This window comes from Mauremys reevesii, unplaced genomic scaffold, assembly GCF_016161935.1.
Source record: "Mauremys reevesii isolate NIE-2019 unplaced genomic scaffold, ASM1616193v1 Contig65, whole genome shotgun sequence".
NCBI classification, from domain to species: Eukaryota; Metazoa; Chordata; order Testudines; family Geoemydidae; genus Mauremys; species Mauremys reevesii.
The window spans coordinates 53858-77909 of record NW_024100879.1 but is presented as its reverse complement, the minus strand read 5'-3'; the positions used below and the strand labels follow the sequence as shown (position 1 = coordinate 77909).

The window sequence follows — 24052 nt, the reverse complement described above, 5'->3', positions numbered from 1 at the left end:
TCCCCATATTGACTGGGAACATTTCACTTCAGGACGAAATGCAGAGATAAAATTTCTCGATACTTTAAATGACTGCTTCTTGGAGCAGCTGGTACGGAACCCACAAGGGGAGAGGCAACTCTAGACTTAATCCTGAGTGGAGCGCAGGCGCTGGTCCAAGAGGTAACTATAGCAGGACCGCTTGGAAATAGTGACCATAATACAATAACATTCAACATCCCTGTGGTGGGAAGAACACCTCAACAGCCCAATACTGTGGCATTTAATTTCAAAAGGGGGAACTATACAAAAATGAGGGGGTTAGTTAAACAAAAGTTAAAAGGTAGAGTGACTAAAGTGAAATCCCTGCAAGTTGCGTGGGCCCTTTTTAAAGACACCATAATAGAGGCCCAACTTCAATGTATACCCCAAATTAAGAAAAACAGTAAAAGAACTAAGAAAGAGCCACTGTGGCTTAACAACCATGTAAAAGAAGCAGTGAGAGATAAAAAGACTTCCTTTAAACAGTGGAAGTCAAATCCTAGTGAGGCAAATAGAAAGGAGCACAAACACTGCCAACTTAAGTGCAAGAGTGTAATAAGAAAAGCCAAAGAGGAGTTTGAAGAACGGCTAGTCAAAAACTCCAAAGGTAATAACAAAATGTTTTTTAAGTACATCAGAAGCAGGAAGCCAGCTAAACAACCAGTGGGGCCCCTTGACGATCAAAATACAAAAGGAGCGCTTAAAGATGATAAAGTCATTATGAGAAACTAAATGGATTCTTTGCTTCGGTCTTCACGGCTGAGGATGTTAGGGAGATTCCCAAACCTGACCTGACTTTTGTAGGTGACAAATCTGAGGAACTGTCACAGATTGAAGTGTCACTAGAGGAGGTTTTGGAATTAATTGATAAACTCAACATTAACAAGTCACTGACCAGATGGCATTCACCCAAGAGTTCTAAAAGAACTCAAATGTGAAGTTGCGGAACTATTAACTAAGGTTTGTAACCTGTCCTTTAAATCGGCTTCAGTACCCAATGATTGGAAGTTAGCGAATGTAACACCAATATTTTAAAAGGGCTCTAGAGGTGATCCTGGCCTTACAGACCGGTAAGTCTAACGTCGGTACCGGACAAATTAGTTGAAACAATAGTTAAGAATAAAATTGTCAGACACATAGAAAAACATAAATTATTGAGCAGTAGTCAACCTGGTTTCTGTAAAGGGAAATCGTGTCTTACTAATCTATTAGAGTTCTTTGAAGGGGTCAACAAACATGTGGACAAGGGGGATCCGGTGGACATAGTGTACTTAGATTTCCAGAAAGCCTTTGACAAGGTCCCTCACCAAAGGCTCTTACGTAAATTACGCTGTCATGGGATAAAAGGGAAGGTCCTTTCATGGATAGAGAACTGGTTAAAAGACAGGGAACAAAGGGTAGGAATTAATGGTAAATTCTCAGAATGGAGAGGGGTAACTAGTGGTGTTCCGCAAGGGTCAGTCTTAGGACCAATCCTATTCAATTTATTCATAAATGATCTGGAGAAAGGGGTAAACAGTGAGGTGGCAAAGTTTGCAGATGATACTAAACTGCTCAAGATAGTTAAGACCAAAGCAGACTGTGAAGAACTTCAAAAAGATCTCACAAAACTAAGTGATTGGGCAACAAAATGGCAAATGAAATTTAATGTGGAGAAATGTAAAGTAATGCACATTGGAAAAAATAACCCCAACTATACATACAGTATGATGGGGGCTAATTTAGCTACAACGAGTCAGGAAAAAGATCTTGGAGTCATTGTGAATAGTTCTCTGAAGATGTCCACGCAGTGTGCAGAGGCGGTCAAAAAAGCAAACAGGCTGTTAGGAATCATTAGAAAGGGGATAGAAAATAAGACTGAGAATATATTATTGACCTTGTATAAATCCATGGTACGCCCACATCTTGAATACTGTGTACAGATGTGGTCTCCTCACCTCAAAAAAGATATTCTAGCACTAGAAAAGGTTCAGAAAAGGGCAACTAAAATGATTAGGGGTTTAGAGAGGGTCCCATACGAGGAAAGATTAAAGAGGCTAGGACTCTTCAGCTTGGAAAAGAGAAGACTAAGGGGGGATATGATAGAGGTATATAAAATCATGAGTGGTGTGGAGAAAGTGGATAAGGAAAAGCTATTTACTTATTCCCATAATACAAGAACTAGGGGTCACCAAATGAAATTAATAGGCAGCAGGTTTAAAACAAATAAAAGGAAGTTCTTCTTCACGCAGCGCACAGTCAACTTGTGGAACTCCTTACCTGAGGAGGTTGTGAAGGCTAGGACTATAACAATTTTTAAAAGGGAACTGATAAATTCATGGTGGCTAAGTCTATAAATGGCTATTAGCCAGGATGGGTAAGAATGGTGTCCCTAACCTCTGTCTGTCAGAGGATGAAGATGGATGGCAGGAGGAAGATCACTTGATCGTTGCCTGTTAGGTTCACTCCTCTGGGGCACCTGGCAGTGGCCACTGTCGGTAGACAGATACTGGGCTAGATGGACCTTTGGTCTGACCTGCACGGCCGTTCTTATATTCTTATGTTCTTATGTTCTAACCGGTATAGATAATCACAGACAAATACACTTAGCATCTTTTGTTCATTTTTGAATGAGTTGATGATTGCTAGTCTAATACATCTCTTTGAAATTCACATGCAAGTGAACTGTCTTGATACAGTAGAAGTGCCTCTTGTTAAGTTATTATGGGTCATACACAGGTTGACCGGTCTGCCAGTGTCACAAATGCATTCTTGGTTCTTATGCTCCCAGGATGCTAAAGCTGAATTTCTATGTAATCAGCTAAGAACATAAACCATAAGAGTGGCTATCCTGGATCCCCCAGAAGAATGGTTCATCTACCCAGTATCCTGTCTTCTGATAGTGGTGGGTGCCAGATGCATCAGAGGGAATGAACAGAACAAGGCAATTGTCAAGTGAACCATCCCCTGTTGGACAGTCCCAGCCCCAGCGTCTGGCAGTCAGAGGTTTAGAGACATCCAGATCATGGGGTTGCATCCCTGACCATGTTAGCTAATAGCCAGAGATGGACCTATCCTCCGTGAACTCATCTAATTCTTTTTTGAACCCAGTTATACTTTTGGCCTTCACAACATCTCCCTGGCAATGAGTTGCACAGGTTGACTGCATTGTGTGAAAAAATGCTTCCTTTTTTTTGTTTTAAACCTGCTGCCTATTAATTTCATTGGGTGACCCCTTGTTCCTGTGTTATGTGAAGGGCTAAATAACACTTCCTTATTGACTTTCTCTACACCAGTCATGATTTGATAGATCTCTATCATAGTCCCTCTTAGTTGTCTCTTTTCCTAGCTGAAAAGTCCCTGTCTTTTTAATCTCTCCTTGTACGAGAAGTTGTCCCATATGCCTAATAATTTTTGTTACTCTTCTCTGTATTTCTTCCAATTCTAACATATCTTTTTTGAGATGAGATGAGCAAAACTGCACTCAGTATTCAAGGTGTGGGGGTACTGTAGATTTCTATAGTGGCATAATGATATTTACTGCCTTATTATCGATCCGCTTCCTAATGGTTCCTAACATGTTGTTAGCGTTTTTGACGGCATGTGGAGCAGATGCTTTCAGAGAACTGTACACAATGACCCTGAGGTCTCTTCTTTGAGAGATAACAGCTAATTTAGACCCCATCTGTTTGTATGTACAATTGGAATTATATTTTCCAATGTGCGTTACCCAGTTCAGTACAGGAATCAGAGGCACAATGTTACCAGATGTGCCCGTTACTTTGGGGAGGCTCATTAATTAGGGTCACTCTTCTGTGCGGGGGAGGGGCGGTTCTGTAATTCTATTAATGTGTTGCTTATGTCACTTGTGTGTTCTACTCCTTCCTTCCACAAGTCCCCTCCCAATGGAGCTTTCCTGCAGGACTAGGTTCCCCAGGGCTAATAACTAGAACTAGATGAACATGCGCACACACTAGCAGAGCAAGTCAATCAGCTGATCCCCTCATATGTCCCTGTGTTCAGTGGGCTGGGTTAAGCAGCACTGTCAAGCTGGTACCCTTATGCGCCCCTGGTCTCAACAGGCTGGGTTCAGCAGCACTTTCAGCTGCTCCCCCCCCCCCACTTATGTGCCGCAAGTTTAACACATTCCTATCACACTTTCACATTACAATTGTACTGGTAGTAACCCACTTGAGGAGCAAACCCCACAGTATTTTTGGGCACTACAGGGATCTTTAGCTTAGGTACAAGAAGTGTTGCTGCACAGTAAATGGGGGAAGCTAAAAACACAAAAGAGTAAAATTCAGAGAGAGAGAGAGAGAGAGAGAGAGGCAACCAGCTGAACCATAACAGTTATTGATTGAATCATAGTGATAACCACACCAGGAGGGCTAAACAAACGTAACAGCTACATTTTAAAGGTTAATACCTGAGGTAGGAAAGAAAACAGAGAGAGAGAGATGGATTTCACCCGCTCCATGAGACTTGAACTGGTCGGGGTTCCCAGGTGATGGTGGTAGCTCAGGGTCCTGAGTGCTGGAGACAGGCAGAGCCCCCAGCACGATCAGTCAGGAGATGGAATCCTGGTGGAACTGATGCAGAGTTTGGGTCTATACATCAGAACCCTTACCTGGGCATAGGTAGGGGTTTTGTAGAGAAAATACAATGGTTGAAGGGAGAACACTAGATTTGTTTATGGGTAAACTGATGGCTCAAGGGTTTTCTTTAGGCTAGACAATAGGAGCTGATCACTCTTGGCTATGGGTGTTGTTTTCTTCCAGGGAGCTCACAAGGCAACTAGGCTGCTTCAGTATTTTGGGATGTGAGTCAAAGATTTATTACTAGAATTGGTCTGATAATTGCTGAGCAGGGTGTGTGCAGGCGTAGGTTCATTAGCATCTGGAGCAGGGATTCCCATGATTTAATGCGTCCCTGCTTTCTGGTCCCAGAGTTCAGTGCAGTTCTCTGTTCTTCATTCTTTATGCTAATCCCTATACCATCTTTCATGCAGTTGAGGCTAGGGGAGTTGTCTCTGATCTTCATTCTGTATGCAAATGGAGATGTCTTAATCTTGTCACCCTTGTCAGGAGGTGTCTAGGTGGGTCTCCACAAACCCTTCATTGTTCTCTGCAAGCCTTTTCTCTGATCGGTTTTGGTTCAAACAGAGACGGGGGTTGGGGTGTTCTTCATGAGTCACACAAGCTAGATACTGTGCCCTGGTCCCCCCAAAACACAGAGCTGACTGGTATCAACAATAAAGATGGCAAGTGAAGTCTAGTACAGCTGGAGAACGTTCATTCTTCATTCTTTTTTAATTAGACTCAGGAAACTTTTAATCAGTTTGGATCTCTGATTGGAGCAATAGCACCATACAGCTGTGATTCACTGGCCACGGCTCGTCAGTGGGTGGTTGACTGTATCAGCTGCCTTCTCAGTATACAAGGTGAGGAGACCATTAGCAGGTATAAGTAATTCTTCCCCATTAGCAGGTATAAGTAATTCTTCACCTTCTTCCACTGTTGTATTGTCCATTTTTCTGCCTGTCTAGTTCTTTCTGTCCTGTCTGTTGGCACTTAGATAACAGAGTGGTGGGCATCTTGTAAATACCTCATTAGAAGAGACAATTATGATGTGTAAAGAGTGTGGCACACTTCTGGGAACTGTACAAATAATAAATGGTCTGCACCAGGTAGATAACTGCTCAGTTCCTTAGGGCTTCTCTACACAGGGACACTAAGGAGAATTAATCCAAATGAACTAAAGGTGTAAATTTTAAAGTGGCATTAAACACGTGTGGATGCTCTATTTCTGAATTAAAATGGCCCTTCTTAATTTTAGTGAATTACATGAATTAAACTAACCTGAAAAAAGGCCCTTTAATTCTAAATAAGTGTGTCCCCAGAGGTGTTTAATGAAGTTTAACTAATGCAGTTTGAAAATGAATTTGGATTAGCTTTCTTGACTATCTCCATGTAGACAAGCCCTTGGTACTAAACATTTTCATTCTCTTTACCCTGCCACTGGCTGTATTGGAGGGGTTTCCTGACTAATTCTTTAAACAAAAGTTCTTGCAGCAGCCCTCTGTCATGAGCATTCAAAGCTATTGGAGTAAGTGTAGGCCATTCTCCCTTTGTGAAGAGTGGACAGGGTAGGCAACCTATGGCACGGGTGCCAAGGCGGCACTCGAGCTGATTTTCAGTGGCACTCACACTGCCCAGGTCCTGGCCACCAGTCCGGGGGGCTCTGCATTTTAATTTAATTTTAAATGAAGCTTCTTAAACATTTAAAAAACCTTAGTTACTTTACATACAACCATAGTTTAGTTATATATTATAGACTTATAGAACGAGACCTTCTCAAAACGTTAAAATGTCTTACTGGCACGCGAAACCTTAAATTCGAGTGAATAAATGAAGACTCGTCACAGCACTTCTGAAAGGTTGCCGACCCTGAGTAGGACGTTCTTTTCACCTAATGGGATAGATCTTGGTTGTCATTTAAGGCCATTTCCAATTAGGGCGACCAGACAGCAAATGTGAAACTCATGCAGGACGGGGGTGGGGGGTAATATGAGTCTATATAAGAAAAAGACCCCAAAATCAGGACTGTCCCTATAAAATCGGAACATCTGGTCACCCTATTTCTAATTATTATTAATCAGTCCTAAAAAACAGTGTTGGTGATTCAGAAACAGAATAAGGGACTCCAGTCTTTGACTGTACAACATAGAAATCCCAGCATTGTTTAGAAGTGATGGATGAGCCTGGGTTTCCTGCCGAAGGTTTTGTCCAGCCCCATCTCTTTTACAATGAGAGTTTGGTGGAGGGATTCACCTCTACATTGGAACGTCACATCTACCTGCATGAGTTGTACTTGAATATGAGATTAGATGTAAATACTGAGAGCAGAGATGCTACTGAAACCAGACACCCCCAGAAAGCTGCTCCAAGCTGAAGACGGTGCTTGTTCAATCCTGTATCAGTCACAAGAACATACCACTACTGTTAACTTTCAGACATTTAGGGTGTAATCCCGACTCCATTATAGTCAACAGGAGTTTTGCCATTGACTTTGATGGGGCCAAGATTTTACACTGTGCTAATAACAGCCTAGCACATGGATCCTTCTGTATGAATGTCCATGCAGTAGAGGTTCAGTTTCATTAGTCGTTACAGTACTTTTTCTCCTTTTCTCCACTCCAGGCCAGCCCATGAACCTGGGGTCAGCGGAGGAGGAGCTGAGATGTCTCCGTGACGAACTAACAACAGCTCCAGACCCTGAGGCTTTGTTTCAGGCATCTTCCAAAATGGCCAGGGTAACTGACTCAAAAAACTTGTGCAGATGTTCTAGTGACCAGGCACCCTTCATTTTACATTTACGCTTTCATGATGCCTTTCCATACTTGGAGCAAGCTGTGGGCCATGTAAATCCAGATTCCACAGAATGTTGCACGTGCATGAAAATGCGCATGCAGATGTGCACACATGTACCTATCCCGCTATCCATGAGAAAAACTCTGTTAGTGGAACATCAAGCTGAGAACCCATCCAGTCTTCATTCTGTCACCTTGTGGGTTTGCCTTAGCCTATATTTGTGAGCATGCCTCTCTTGACTTCATTTTATATGTTGTAAAAAGATGCAGTGTATATACAAACTGGAAACTTATCTCCTGCATATCCAGTACAATGTTGTGCTAACTGTGCAACAGAGGCTTTGCCTCGAACCTGATCTCATTAGTGTAGAATACAAAAATGTAGTATATAGACCATGGAGAGAATTTTAATCCCAAATGGCTAGCTGGACATAGGCTAATTAACAAATTGTTAATTAATCAGAGGGGTAGCCGTGTTAGTCTGGAACTGTAAAAGCAGCAAAGAGTCCTGTGGCACCTTATAGACTAACAGACGTATTGGAGCATGAGCTTTTGTGGGTGAATACCCACTTCGTCGGATGCAATTTGTGGATGCATAGATCTTTTTCCATAGAGAGATTAGGCCTCCATTTTTACAAGTGCTGGAGCCAAACATCATTGCAGTCTCTCCTGTTTTTGATTTGTTCCCAGGTTGTTAGTGAGTACTTTTCCCAGAACAGGCCACAGACTTTATTGAGGCCACAGTGGAAGGTATGTTGTCTGCCAGCCCCACCTGTGCCATGGCAGCTGGACTGTGGATAAAGATCATCCTAAAGGAGTGTGGAGACATGCTGGGCCAGGTAAAATGGGAAACTGGAGAGGTTTTCTGCCTAAACTCTAGGCTTTTAGATCTTTGCCCTCATGTGTAATGAACAAAAATCTTGCTGTTTCTCCCTCGGACGTAGAGTCGATTACAACTCATTTCCCACCCTAAAAAAGGCCATGGCAGAATCAAAAGCCATAGACAGAGCACATAGAAGGGAAAAGGACGATGGTTGGTTATTTATTTGTCTGGCTTGTTGCCACAGTATTCAGCCAAGAAAGGCTTGAAAACAGACTCTGGGGAAAAGACAAGAAGACAGAATGACCGGCACTTGGAGGCATCCACTTCTTAGGAGGCCTATGGCTAAGGGCTACCTGGATAAAAATAGCCCTGTAGTCATTCCCAGTGAGTCTGGAGCCTGGGCTCTGAGACCCACCCTCTTGCCAGGTTTCAGAGCCTGGGCTCCAGCCCGAGCAGGAACAGCTACACTTTTAGCCACATAGTGCAAGCCCTCAGGCCCAGGTTGACCTGAGCTCTGAAACTCACTGCTGTGGGATTTTTTGGTGTGTAGACGCACTTTAAGAATAGAAGGTGGGAGGGAGAAAACTATAGTGTCTTTGGGATCCACTATTTATATGCCTTATTCTGGAGCCCAGTGCGTTAGGGCTAGATGAAAGGAGCACTCCAAAAATCTTCTATCAAGGCTGGTGAAAGGCCTCAGGACAGGGAACCCTCGTAGCAGAACTGCCACGTTTGCACAGTGTTTTGAAGATGTGAAGGGCTAGGCATGAATATGAGAGGTCGTCACCTGTTCATAGTCCCAGGCATTTGCACACTGTGTTTAAAGCACTTGCATATTTTGTGCTTGTGGTTGTTTATGATCTGTGCATCTTTTGAGGCAAATGGTCGGATTTGGCTGCTCAAATCACAGCTGCAAAATCTGGGCAAGCAAAGCCTTCTTTTGTGCATGGCAGCTGGTTTATTTAATGCCTAGCTGGGCACCATCACATTAAATTACCTGGTATGTACAGGGAAATCCCGCTCAGGGGCGGCCCCAGGCCTCAGCATGCAAAGCGCATGCTTGAAGCGGCACGCCGCGGGGGGCGCTCTGCCGGTCGCCTGTGGAGGTCCACCGAGCCACGGGACCAGCGGACCCTCCGCAGGCACGCCTGCGGAAGTCCACTGGAGCTGCAGGACTGGCAACCGCAGAGCGCCTCGCTGCGTGCCACCATGCTTGGGGTGGCGAAATGGCTAGAGCTGCCCCTGATCCCGCTATAATGCGCCCCGCAATAAAGCGAATTTGGCTATAACGCAATTGTAAGGTGGCTCCGGCCGCCCCAGGCCAAAAAAAAAAAAAAAGTGGCTGCAGTGCCGCAGAAGCGCAAAATAAATAAATAAATAACGCGGCCGTGGTGCCGTGGAAGCCCAAAAGTCTAAAAAAAAAAAAACCAGAGGGAGAGGCTTTGTGAAGGGAGAGTGGCTGGAGCACCCCCGGGGGGGGGGGGCGGAAAGCAAAAAATGGAATGTGCCTTCCCCACTGCCTCTTCCCACCTGCCCCCGCTCACCCTTTTGGTGAGAAGAGCCACTCTCTCCCCGGCTGCTCCTCGCTCTTCCTCTGCCCGTTGCACGTCTCCCCTGCTCTCCCCAAGTGTTTCCCTCTCTCCCTGCATGGCTGAGAGCCCCCGCTGCTGGAGCTCCACCCTTTCAGTTACTGCTGTGGGCAGTTCGCAAATGAAAGTAGTTTTCTGCCCAAGAGAAATCGACCAGCTTGAAATGGTAGACGCCGCTATACCACGACCCCGCATTTAGCGCAATCCCATTTTTTGGACCCCGATCATCGTGTTATAGTGGGGTTTCGCTGTATGTGTGTGTCAGTGTTAATTTTTACAGCCAAGTGTGGGCAATTGTTGTGGGTTAAAGTTACACGGACATATTTGAACATTTGTTTCTTGAGGAATTTCTAAAAAAGCAGCAAATGGCTAAATAAAGGTTTTGATTCTGCAGAATGAATGGAGAGAAAGAAAAAGGGACGTTTCTTTCTGGTTTTGTTCCTTCCAGGTGCCAGCTATCCTGAATATAATATATAGCCACGTGCCTACTATCCAGGAGGGCAGCTTGAGGCAATTCCTGCTGGAGGCAGTGTCTATTCTAGCTCACCATCACCTAGAGGCAGTGCTCTCCAGCCTCCTAAGAAAACGTCTGCCGATGGACAGGTATATACCACTACCTATTGCATTCATCTTGGTAAAACATGGATCCCACAGCTTTACTGGGAGATGTAGGGCTTTATTTAAGCAGCAGACATTTTGGGATAATTCCTGATAGTTAATAGCCTGGGTCTTTCTCCAGGAAGGTCCAAGAGCATGTTAAGGTGGGGTGTGGAGAGAAATTAAGTGTCATTCTGTTTCCATTAATTCATAACTGCTTTGACATCCTAAAGACCTAACTTTACTGGTATAACTGGAGTGTATTGTTGGAAACATCTACTTCTGGAGCCAGCCCTGCTAGAGGGCTTTGCTGCCCCAAGCAGCAAAAAGGAAAAACAAGCTGCGATCACGATCTGCAGCTCTACCATCGCCGCCAGTCTGGCGGCAATTCGCGGCTGGTCCTTCGCCTGAGAAGGAGTGAGGGACCAGCCGCCGAATTGCCGCCAAGACCCAGACATGCCGCCTCACCATTGGCCGCCCCAAGCAGCTGCTTGCTGGGCTGGTGCCTGAACCGCCTGGCTCTCTAGACACCTGAATTGACCTCACTTGGGAAATTAGCAGTGGCTGTTGATTTCCTGGTAGCATGACAGCTTCAAGTCCAATCCCTGGCTGATTACAAAGAATAGGGCCAATATTGTCATCAGACTGCCGCTGGTATCAGTGAGGGTTTGGCTGCTAGAATAGAGTTGCCATCCTTGGGACTTAAAACTGGACTGGAAGCAGATCCATCATTTCATTTAAAGATTCCTAACTGATAACTCAGTTATCAGTGCTGGAATCTAAGACGATACGAACGGCCATAGTGGGTCAGACCAAAGATCCATCTAGCCCAGTATCCTGTCTTCCGACAGTGGCCAGTGCCACATGCCCCAGAGGGAATGAACAGAGCAGGTAAATGTCAAATGATCCATCCCTTCTTGCCCAGTCCCAGCTTCTGGCAAACAGAGGGTAGGAACACCCTTTGTGAAGGGGACCTAGGATGGCCATGAATATTCTGTCTCGTAATTGTATGTCCAGTTAGTAGGAATGTGGCTTTTCTTTCATCAACTTGCCTTCCAAACCCTGGATCTTTGGGAGCCACATGCTCATGAGTCCATGTTTCCTGGGAAGTAGGAAAACAGGAACTGAGGTTGGCGCTCTGTGTCCTGTGCTTCGGAAGTCTAGTATTAATGGTTAGGCTGCAGTAAGACTAGGTCACTTAACCTAGTTCTGTAACTGGAAACTCAATATTTAAACAAGAGGCGCGTTAGAGGAGGACAGTGCTCCTAACTTTCTCATCATAGGCAAGGAGAAAATTTGGTCTTTACTTAAATAGGACGCATTCAGTCTGAGCCACAAAAGTGTCCAGGGGTCACATGTAACTTCTATTAAATTGCAGTGACACCACTGAGCTGTGGAGATCTCTGGGGGGAGACCCCTTGCTTGCCACTCGAGTCCTACAGGTCCTAATGGACAAAATAAAGACTTCAACAAGCCAAGAAGGAAGCGTCACCTCAGAGACTGATACTGACAGGCATTTGGCAGCTGCTGAACCTCTCTCAGTAAGTTAGATGACAGACACGCCTTTCAGGCTTTCCTCTGTCCTGTGACAATCCTGCTGATAGGAAGCTAGAAGTGTGGAAGAATATTGCTGTGTGGGCACTTCTCCTCTGATGTACAGTTTCCCTGAGTCCAGCTCTGCTGTCTGCGGAACAAATACAGCAGTTTTAGAGTACATGGCTGATTTACTTAACATCTGGCAATTAGAAAGTCTTTGAACCAGGTTTCTCACAGTGCTTTGCAAATATTCCTTAGGACTCACAATATGCCTTGGTAGGTCAAACACATTTTTATAGATGTGGGAAACTGAGCCACGAGTTAAGGGAGTTGCTTGCAGTCATTCAAGTTACTGGCAGAAGTGAAAATTCAGTACAGCAGATATCAGAAGGGGAGAGAGGGTGTGATGGTGTTGGGAGGAGATCTCATTTTTTACCATGCTCTCCTTTCAGGCAACATGTGCCATCTCTGAGGTGGTGTCAGCACTGCAGTCAAGCGAAGCTGTGCGGAGCTGCTCCCAGAGCTGTTTCCTATTCTCCTGCAGCAGGTCAGCTGAACCTTAGGACAAAAGATGCCTTTGCCAGTGAGAAGCAGCCAGAGGCTATTACGAAAAGACCAAAAACATACTGAGGACAACCCTTGCCGGTAATTAGAAGGAAGGAGAGAAACAAAGAGAATTCCAATAGAGTTGTGTGACACTCCCAGGAGTTCCCAAGGTTATGAGGCACTTTACCTCATAGAGTGCCCTTAGAGTGAAGAAATCTTGTCTGTGTCTGCTGTGGGTTAGTTCCTAAAATGACCAGGCTCTGGCAAAACAAGCACTGCCATCCAGGCCTCCTCAGACCCCAGTCTCTTTGTACAGGTTAGTGATAGGGACACACCAACCCCCGAGTCTTCTGACCATTCCGTATAGTGTCCAGACCTTTATCCACTGAACACTCACAGAATTACCAGGCCTGCTGTTCCCAATGGAACAGTACACACCAGTTTATTACTTCTACTTTAGACTCTATACTTTATTACTTATACTCTATAGTGCAAAACACACAGCACTTAGCTGTATTTATAGTGCAAACAAGAGCAGAGATGATCAAAGAACAGAGATTCCAGTGATAGTGAGTAAGAATGCAAGCCAAAAATGGTTACATGTATAATGAAATCATAACATGCTCTTAGAGACTAAACTTAACCACCAGGTTAACCTCCTGTCTAAAGATGTTTCTCACCCAACATTCTCAACCAAGCCTGATAGCGACCCGCTGTCCGTCTCGCTGTCCATCTACTTCCTAAGTGAAAGATGCCAGGGTGTCGTCTTTGCCCCCCAAATATACTAGAGCAAACCTTTGAGGTGTACCCCAAAATTGGGTCCCCACCCCCTATCTACTTCCTGTTACTTTTCTTTCTTTGAAGTTCTCACAGTCCTTCTGAACTGAATGTGAACCCTACATGCTTAATTTACATGTAAACAAACAGATGGAGAAACATTTCTTGCCTGAAAGAAAACCATTTTTTCACCTTTCCTGGTGACTAGTCCCTAGACACAGATCATAAGAATGTAATTTTCAATGTACAGACATGGCTCTTTACACAGCATCTGTAGATGTGTTCCACAATGATATTGGTGACATGAGCTTTTATTTGAGACTCATATGGCAATCTTTTAGTGAACTAGAATGTACATACCAGACCCTCAGCACCCACTCTGTGCCCTCACCAGTTAACACTAAGAGATTCCTGAGTCATCAGTGGACTTCAGCTCTGGTAGCCCATTAATGTACATTTCCCACCAATTTCACAACAGTTTCTATTATTGTTGTGTTTCTTTATTCCGTGCCAACAAGGCGCTCAGATTACAGACTTCCTGGTTTTATAATGTCTCTGACTTTTCCTAGGAAACCAGGATCTAAACTCTGTTCACGGATGGGCAGCAGGTATAAAATAAACATAAGGAAGTACAACTTCACACAACACATGGTCAACCTGTGGAACTCATTGCCAAGGGATGGTGTGAAGGCCAGAAGTATAACTGGGTTAAAAAAAGAATTAGATAAGTTCATGGAGGACAGGTCCATCAGTGGCTATTAGGCAAGATGGTCAGGGATGCAACCCCAAGCTCTGGGTGTCCCTAGGCTTCTGACCACCAGAAGCTGAGATTGGACAACAGAGATTGGATCACTTCAGGATTGCCCTGTTCTGTGCATTTCTTCTGAAGAAGCTGGCATTGACCACTCTTGGAAGACAGTATACTGGACTAGATGGACCATTGGACTGACCCAGTAAGGCTGATCTTATACAGTGGCCACAGTGAGTCAGGTTTTCAAGCATGGGTGCCTAAGGTTTGTCCACAAAACTTGAATTTGTTCCCATGGATGGGTACCTAGCTATGTGATTGCTGGCGCTGCAGACACAAGTGTCTATTCTGCTCATGCTGTTGGCCCATGCACAGGCCAGTTTTAGGTACCTCTATGTGACGGGGTGGTATGCTGTGCCCCAGCCTCTTCCATGAACACAGACTGCTCTGAGTCCCTCCAAAGTGTTCTAGGGATGCCTGCTCCTGAGATCCTGCTGGTAAGGGCTCTGATGACTGTTTGACCCCAATGGATGATCTTAAGTCACCTTTACTCTTGACTTTTGTTTTCTTTCTCCTCCCTCTTGTCTCTCAGGGGACTTCTCCGTCCTCACCTTCTCTGTGGCTTGTACTTTCGCCTAGGTTCCTCCAGCCCCTTTACATATATTTCCTCTTTACCTGGCCCTGCAGGTTTTACTTCCACCCTCCTGGGCCTCCACACATGCCTTGGTGTCCCTGTTAGAAAGGGATCCCAGTCCATGCCCAGGAGAAGGCAGTGGGGCAATCCATCCACTACCCCTACATGTTTCTGCCTAAACTTCCCCTTGATTTCCAGAGTCACCTCTGCCATTGGGCAGAATTTATTATCCCCATGTACATATTCAGTTTTGATCCTACCTCTGGGAAGTATCCAGTGGGGTTTCACTAACTCCTGCCTGATCAGCAAACAGGATGAAGCTGTGTCCATTATTCCCTTTGGTGGCTCCTCCCTACCCATACCGATATGGTAGGTACTTTCCTTTTTCTTCCCTGCCTGGGAGTCTTGTCCCAGCCACAAAACTGTGCAAACCCACAGCCCATTTTAGGACAGTCTCTTTTAGCTGTCCTTCACGTCCATGTCGGAAGCACACTGTAGGTCAAGCTCCCACTACAGTTCCTTGAGGCTCTTTCCTCTTCTTCTTGCTGCCCTTCCCAGCTGAAGGCACTCTGCTCCTTCTCAAATCTAGCCCCTTAAACCACTGACTCACTCTGGGAATGTCCGCCTCTGCAAATTCCTCTGTATCTTTAACTGCGGGGTCCAGATTAACTGGCTGGTGCCATGTAACCCATACTACAGTATGCTCAGGGTGACTCTGAAGAAACTTCCAGAATCATGCAGTCCATGATCTCCCCCACAGTTTGAGTATCTGGCCTTACCAATGAGTGGCCCAGTCTTACAATTTCTATGCAAATACACAGAGGTCTAATCCCTCAATCCATCTTTCAACTCTCCATTTCTGGCAGTACTTTTCCGTGGACAGGCCCCACCTTGTCCAGCATGGCTGCCTTAATCATGTCCTAATCTCTTGCCCGCTAATCACTAAGAGCCATATATGTGCTTCCCCGGTTAAATGGGGTGTCCGTTGAAAGGCCCACATTGTTCTGTCTTTGTGAGGTCTCACCGCTGCTCCTTTAAGAGTAACCAAAACCAGATCAGGGTTGTTCGCAGGTCCCATTTTACAGAGTCTGATCTCCTGTGCCTGGTTTCCATTTCCTGTCACAGGACTCGCCAGACTTTGGAGGAGTTGTTGCCAGACCTGGGCTTGTTCCCGTATAAATTCCTGAAGGCTCTTTTGCTGTTAAACCTACCAGGCAAGCAAAGGCTGTTTTTCTGCCTAGTGGGATTGTTGGAAGGTCTGTGGGGTCTTCTACACCAGCAGTTCTCAACCGGGCCGGTTTTAGGGGGTCTGCCAAGCAGGGCTGGCAGTAGACTAGCTGGGGCTTAAGGCAGAAAGCTGAAGCTCTGAGCCCAGCCAGGCTGGAGCCCTGAGGCCCAGCACCTGCACTAAAGCCCCGAGCCCCTGCACCCTGTGGAGTTAAAATCTAGAGCCAGGAGCCCCAAACTCTGATTCCTAGCAGGGCAGAGGCCTGGGAGTGGGCCATGGAGTATTTATAGCTTGTTGAGGTGAGAGGCTCAGAAGCAGAAAGGTTGTGAACCCCTGTTCTAGACATCTCTTTGCTGTTTCACCACCCATTTCAGTGTGTTCCCTCCATCCCCCACACTGCCAAATCTCTACCCCGGCTTCTCCAGCAGGCTCTCTATTTGCATAGATAACAGGGAAATCCCTGATGAGCCCCCAGCTGTGACAGAGAGGGGTGTTGCACATTTTCTACAAACACAGACCACGTTGAGACTTCCTTGCTTGTAAACACCAACGTGAAGTCTATTTAATCCCCCTATCAACACATAGCACCTTTATCTTGTATCTCAACTTTCTAAACTCTTCTCCAAAATGGGGGGTAAGCTGTTTCCACTCAGAGAGCTCACTTTGTCAGGCTCTCCCAGCTTTTTGTCTTTCTGTTTCTCTTTGGGTGACCAAACAGCAAATGTGAAAAATCAGGACATGGGGTTGGGAGTAATAGGCACCTGTATAAGATAAAGCCCCAAATATCGGGCTATCTGGTCACCCAAGTTTCTTTCTCTGTCTGTTCCCCTCAAAGGGCTCCTGCCCATGTCCTTTTATACAGTTTCCCTGTTAATGGAATGATTGGTTCCGTGACTCACTAGCCCCAATCTAACCTCGTAATCAGCTACACCTCTGTTCAATTAGGCTTTCTGTAAGGAACTCAATTAGTATTAATAGTGACCAGAGTGCTGACTCAAGTGCAAACCCTCAGCACTCTGTCACATCATATCTGGTTATAGGACCCCAAAATATCCACTAGTGATCACCACATTCTATGCCCCCAGTTTTTGGGTCTTGATCATGTATCTTTTTTATATCCTTGTACTCTGCTAGTGCCCATACTCCTTGCAGAAAGTGAAAAATGACTGCAAAATTTTGTCCCTAGCAAAACTAGTTATATGAGATGTATGAGACAGAAACTTACTTCCTGGCATCAAGTCCTTCCAGGGACACTGGTGTCCAGGATATTGCCAATGGATGAACTGTCGATGAACAGCAGACCTGACAAGTAACCTGGGCTTCCTGACTCTGTTCAGGCTGCACCTTTCTACTGATTGCTGCAGTTCTGTGCCTCTCTTTCCCCAGGTTTTCTGTCCAAGCGTTAGAATCTCTGCTTTTCAAAGTTGGGAATGAGAGACTGGTGAGAGTGCTTGGGAAGCAGAAAGCATGGATTCTGCTTGAAAACCCCCAGACTCACCATGAGGGAGTGTGTCTGCTGGTGAGGTAAGAGATCTAGGAGGCATGATTTTATCCTTGGGAATCAGTAGCAAATAGAGTGGCTGAGAGGGAACCTCCAGTTTATAGCTTTGAGGGGGGTGCCCTGGGTGGAAACACACATCTCTCACCCATAGATATCAGAGCTGTCTGCTCAGAGCAGCTGAGTTTTTGAAGTGTGCAATCGACCCCATAAGCGGTTTCTTTTGCCTTCCAGTGTTCTGCTAAGATCTGGACTAGTAACACCTGAGATCATACAGCGCCTCCTCCCCTGGGTGAATTCCCCAATGGAAAACTTCCGAGTCACCAGCACAGCTTTCCTTGCCCAGGTAAGACACAGGGCTCCGAAGAGCAGTTTCACCATTAGACAATTGTCTGTTTGCCTTTCTTTTAAGGAGTTGTACAGTTCAGTTCATAGGAGTAACTGTCATTTTAGATAGTAGACTGGGTCCCCCTTTATATGGAAACCTGACAAGGAGCTTCATTCTACCTTTCGGAGTCATTCTCTCTCTGATATTTGTATTGCTGTCATTGCCTATACTAGCTACACAACCACAGGCGCTGGATGAGAGAGATACAGACAGAGTTTGAAGTACTGGACCTCTTCTGCCAAGTCCCAGTGCTGATACTAACCAACAGCTCCTGGTTTTGGTTTCACTCAGCAGATCTTCGGAATGAACCTAGTGTCCTAATACTATAAAACAAGCAACATACAAATACATTCACATCTGTCTTAGGTTCTCATGACGATTGTATCTGAGTACCTCAAAACTCTGTAATGTATGTATGTATCCCCACAACACTCCTGGGAGGTAGGGAAGCACTATTATTCCTATTTTACAGGCAGGGAGCTGATGCACAGAAGGGCTAAGTGATTTGCCAAGGTCACCCAGGAAGTCTTTGAGGGAGCAGGAATTTGAACCTGGGTCTCCTAAGTCCTAGACAAGTGTGTTAACTGCTGGACCATCCTCCCTTTCTACAGCCCTCCTCTAACATCTGCATCATATTTCCACTTATGCTAAGTAACTATCTTAGGGGCTCATCTGGTTCTAAGGAAAACAATCGATCTGTGCCTGGGATGGGCTGTTCCTGGGCTTTGAGGCTCCTTACAAGAGGCCCCATGGTCCTACTGCACCCTGCCCCAGGAAAAGAGCCACAAATCTGGGTCTGTCTAGAGAGGCCTCATGAGAGCAGCCAATCGGAGCCCATCAGGCTCAGCTAAAAGGAGCTGCAGGGCCTTAGCAGGTCAGTTCCTGCCAGGAACTGGAGGGGCAAGAAACGATGCTGCTCTCTGGCCACAGAAATTCCAGGGATTGCCAGAGTTTGATTCTGGCAGCATTTGCTTAAGTTGGGTTTGCAGGAAGAGAGTCCTTAAGAACTTGAACCTTGAGGTGAGGGTGAAGCTAAAAGTGGCTGGTAGGAAAAAGCAACAATGAACTGAAATCAAGCGGTGCCTAACTACTGTTTACAGGGTCCATGGTTTGGAACCCAGAGTTATGGGCAGGCCTTGGATCCCCTACCACTTACAGTGGCATAAGCCCCAGGAAGGGGACAATGCTTACGGAGAGCTTGAACAAAGAGCAGAATTTCAAGGACCCAGAGTTGGGGCTGGAGACCCTAGTGAGGGCAATGGGACTGTTCTTGACTAGCCCAGAAGGGGTTCATTTGGACTTTGGGACTTAGCCAGAGGCCTGAGCCACAGAAGACTCACTGAGGTCAGCTGGCAGGGTGCACCAGGGGTGAGAAAAGGACTGTGGTACCAGACCTGGCCACTAAGGGGCTCTCAAGAGGTGAGTGGATCCCTATTATAGTGCCCAAAAGGAAAGCTGCATGTTTTTAAGACATTTCTCATTTGTGTGGAATGATAAAGTTAGTGTGTTATGTGCCACGTATCAGAGGGGTAGCCATATTAGTCTGTATCCACAAGACTGTGGCTATAGGAGGACTCCTTGTTGTTTTTAGTGTATTCTATGCCGGCTCAAATTCTATTCCCAATCTTAAGGATCATATTGGTGCTAATGGACATGTTGATTTTATTTCAGCTAATGACTGATCCCATGCTCAGGGAGAAGAAGTTGCTTAAGAGTGTCTTGCGCATCTTGGAAGAAAGGTCACAGGATAGGAACAGCATTGTCCGTCAGATGGCTGTAAGAGGCCTGGGAAATATAGTCAATGGGGCGCCTGTGAAGGTATGAGAGAATACTGAATAGGATGCAACATAAGTAGAGAATCCAATGGAAATAATTGCTCAGAGTTTACAGAGGCTGCACACAATGCACTAGGCCAAATTCTGCTCTCTCCCATACCCTAGTCACCTTTTTGCAGTCAATACAGAGCAAGCTGGATCCTTTGGTAAACTGGGCATAAGCAAACAATGTGCACTTTAATGTAACTATATGTAAATGTATACATCTAGGAACAAAAAATGCAGGCCATACTTACAGGACGGAGACTCTATCCCAGGGAACAATGATGCTGAGAAAAAACTTGAGCCATGGCAGATAATCAGTTGAACATAAGCTCCCAATGCGAAGTTGTGGCCAAAAGGATTGAAATGATCCTTGGAGGCATAAATAGAGGAATCTTGAAGAAGAGTAAAGAAGTTATTTTCCCTCTGAATATGGCACTCATGTGAGTGCTGCTGGAATGCTGTGTCCAGATCAGATGTCCACAATTCAAGAAGGATGCTGATAAATTAGAGGGGATTCAGAGAAGAGTCACAAGAACTATCAAAGGATTGGAAAATATACCTTTAGTGATAGACTCAAGGAGCTCAACCTATTTAGCTTTACAAAGAGAAGGTTAAGGAGTGACTTGAGGACAGTCTATAACTACTCACATGGGGAACAAATTTTGATAATGGGTTCTTCACATTAGCAAACAATGGTATAACAAGATTCAATGGAGAAAAAGGAAGCTAGATTAATTCAGACTGGTAATAAGGCGTACATTTTTAATAGTAATTTTAATTAATCATTGGAACAATTTACCAAAAGTTGTTGTGGTGGATTTTCGGTCACTAGCAATTTTAAAATCAAGATTGGATGTTTTTCTAAAAGATGTACTCTAGTTCAGAGACTATTTCGGAGAAGTTCTATGTTATGCAGGAGGTCAGACCGGATAATCACAATGAACCCTTTTGGCCTTGGAATCTAAGTAACTAGAAATCTAATAATAGGATTATGCACGTGTATTATGTTACCGAGTTTGGCTCATTGTAGCTAGCACCTGGTCTGAAATATAGCTATAGATCTCAGGAGGAGAGAGGGTTGATGAAATTCCCACAGCTTCATAACTGCTAAAGAAAAGTTCTTAGAAGTGTGATCAGTGATAAGTTTTCTTTAATGTCGTATGTTTGTACAGGTGAAAAAGTACAAGAAGTTTCTTCTGGACATACTGATCGGGGCCTTACATGACGTTTTCAGTTCTGAAGTGATTGGTGAGAGCATGAAAGCACTGGCCAAAGTCCTGAAGGAGCTGAAAGAGAAGGACATTGGTTCTTCCTTCAAAAACCTCACCGAACAGATCCGGGCCTACTTTGACGATGTATGTGAACAGAACTCTCCAACCCCAGTTCAACCGATCTTGATTAGACTCGATTTACGATGTGTGATGTGGACTCCCTGGGCATTGCTCATGTCAGAGTGCAGAGATTTTAGGCCCCAGGGAAGGGAGGTGTTTTACGGAGGAGGAGAACATTAGGAGGATGGGGATGACATCCCTGCTCCCACAGTCTCACCCTTCTGTTCTTGATTGCCACTGAGAACCTCAAAGAAAGTCTGAATACTAGATTAGGTAGCTAGATAACCATGAAAAGGGGGTTACAGAGTGCAATAGAAAGTGTTGGGCCTGCTCTATACTGTTTTTATGTGAGAGGGTTGGAATGATAATTCTGTTTTGCAGAGAATTTTTGAGATTTCAAATTTTGGTTTTGTTCCTATTTGTGGGAACCCCTCCCCCAAACTTCAGAACTCCTTGTGAAACAGAATTACTATTCTCAACCTAGCTCTGTTGGAAGCCTTGGCCTGGGGCAGTCTGCTCTCAGACTATCCTGGTGCTGGGAACCCAGGAAACTCTGGGAGCTAGAGGTGCCAGGGAGTTGCAAATTTGAGAGCTAGGACCCCCAGGGTCATAGAATTGGAAGGGACCTCAGGAGGTCATCTAGTCCAACCCTCTGCTCAAAGCAGGACCAATCCTCAGCTTTTTATCCCAGTTCCCAAAATGGCCCCCCAGGGACTGAACTCACAACCCTGGGTTTAGCAGGCCAATGCTCAAACCACTGAGCTATCCTTCCCCCCAAAGCTGGGAGCCTGGAAGCCTATGATCCCAGTCAGCCTGCTAGATTGGCTGCCAAGGAGCTGGATGGGTGTACTGGCAAGACACCAGGCAGGTTTCTAAGGACCCTGCCTGGCTTCTGGAGGAATTTCATCAAAATTGAACTGTCTCTAAAATATTTTCATGAATCAGAAAATTCGAATAAAAATTGGTTAATTAAAGTTTATCTGACTAGCTGTAGTTGCAATCACTTTACTTTAGCGTAGAAGAGACGGCTGTGTGAGGTGCGTGATGGGATTGTCCCTTACTTACCAAGTTGTGGGGCTTTCTTGGCTGTAGGAGAATGATGGTCTTCGCTCAGTGGCCTTTGTCCTATTTGGCATCCTGGCTCAGTTGACAAAGAAAAAATGGAAGGCCTATTTCGCTGAGCAGGTTCGAAAGAGCTGGGTCATACTTCTGCTGCACCTGCAAGACCCAAGCCCCGAGGTTTCAATGGTAAGACCAACAGTGACTTATTTACTAAGCCAAAGGAATCTTCCTCCCAGTGCCAGGGGAGCACTGCTATTCCTGCTTGTTGTGGAGGCCCAAATTCTCCCCTCAGTTCATTGCCCTCCTGCTGAGTCACTTCCAGCCAGGTTGGTCCATGGCTGCCTCACCAGAATCCAGGATAGGTCATGGGTCTGACCCCTACAGGTCTCTGTTCCTGTCTGACTCTTCACCCCAGGCCCCTGCCTCCCCAGAACAGAGGAAAGACCACAGCTGTGCCTGGTGAAGCAGCTTTCATCAGTATATCTGTTCCCAAAAGACATTGATGCTACCTCCAGGTTTCAGTGGAAGCTCTCCCCTCTATTAGTCATTCCTGCATGTTTCTGCCAGTCACATCCAGATGAATCCTTTTTTGTCCTGGAATAGATGAGCAGTCACGCAGATGAGTTCCCTTTGATTGAACACAGCACTCGGTAGGGAACAAGTCAATGGTGTGACGCTCTTTTCAGGAATGCAGAGCTACATTTCACCTCTGTTTCCCGTTTTTGGGACTGAAGAGACTCCAACATGCGATCAATAAGCACCTTGGTGGCAGAGCCGAGCTGAAGCCTGAAGAGCTCCAGGTGGACATTTGCAGACACCTTGTGAGTGAGCTGTTGAACTGTAGGAGATTATTGACTGGAGGGTGATGGGAAATGTAAATCTGCCCCAGATTCCCATTTTTCCACTTCTACCCAGCCACCTGTTCTTGCTCTTATTTACCTGTGGTTCATAAAAGCATGTGCTGGCAGTCAAAGGGCACTTCTAGCCAGAGAGAGCTCATGTGTCCCTGATTTCCTCTAGGCCAAAGAAAATGCAGAACTGCTGGAGAACTTGTATAGCACCACCATCGCGTCCTTCAGTAGCAGCTGGGAAGGGATCCGGGCAGGTGCCGCCAACTTAGCTGGTGAGAGATGATGCCCAGTGTCCCTTTTGATATTCCCATTGAGGGAGACAGAAAAATCCCACTGTGCAGCACTGAGCTGCCATTAATCTCTCTGTGCCTCAGCTTCCCACCCATAGATGGAGATGTTAATGTCCCTACCTCTCCAGGATGGTGGTCGGAGGAATTCATTAGTTGCTATAAAGTGCTTCGGGATTGTTGCAGGGGAAGCACGGTGCAGTCATTTCGTAGTAGTGCCTGGGACACTGTCACGTAGGGCATGGTTACACTTTGAGCTGGGGGTATAATTCCCATCTTGATGAGACACACCCGCACTAGCCCTTTGTGCTAAAAATAGAGAGTAGCTGCGGCGGCAGGAGCAGCAGGAGGTTTAACCACCCCAAGTATGATCCCATCCAAACCCCAAAGTCTATTCTCACAGTGGCTGCTCCTCCCACGGCTTGTGCTGCCTTAGCTACATTCTAATGCTAGCGCTGTCAGAGCTAGTGTGGGCCTGTCCCATTGAACTGGGTGTGATACCTCTAGCTCAAAGTGCAGACCTACCCAGTGCTGTTCAGTGCTCCTCACTGTGACTTCATCACTGGGAGGCAAGCAGCCCACCTCCCCATAGCGCCTGCTGTTTCACCTTCCTGGCCACAGCACCTTGTCAAGGAAGCATTAGGTTCCTCCTGTTTGGCCCTGTGGCCTCTTCTCCCTAGCACACCCATGTGAGACAGGCAGGCATTGGGGCTCACCTATCAGTCACCTTGTGAGATCCCTGCTTAGAACTCGCTTATTCCTGGCCCCAGTCCTTTGCTCAGACCACTAGACCAAACACTATCTTAGTATGTCTCCAATAACTGACTGCAGTGGCAAGAGGAGCACAGACTGTTTCATCAAGCAAATGGGTTTTATGTAAACATTCTTTTTAAAAAATGTCTCTCTCATTCTCTTCAGTGTGGACTCTAAACTGCTCTAGCATCCTCTTGCCCACAGCTCACCCT

General features: G+C 45.6%; 1 protein-coding gene across 1 annotated transcript; it reads left to right on the top strand.

Moving 5' to 3' along the window:
- Positions 1-5401: 5401 nt before the first annotated feature.
- Positions 5402-23083, top strand: LOC120394552 (maestro heat-like repeat-containing protein family member 2A). Its single transcript, XM_039518768.1, has 6 exons — positions 5402-5443; positions 7203-7315; positions 10233-10387; positions 12370-12420; positions 20791-20911; positions 22970-23083. The coding sequence occupies exons 2-6, from the start codon at positions 7211-7213 to the stop codon at positions 23081-23083; spliced, it is 546 nt and encodes a 181-aa protein (XP_039374702.1). The 5' UTR covers positions 5402-5443; positions 7203-7210.
- Positions 23084-24052: the final 969 nt, after the last annotated feature.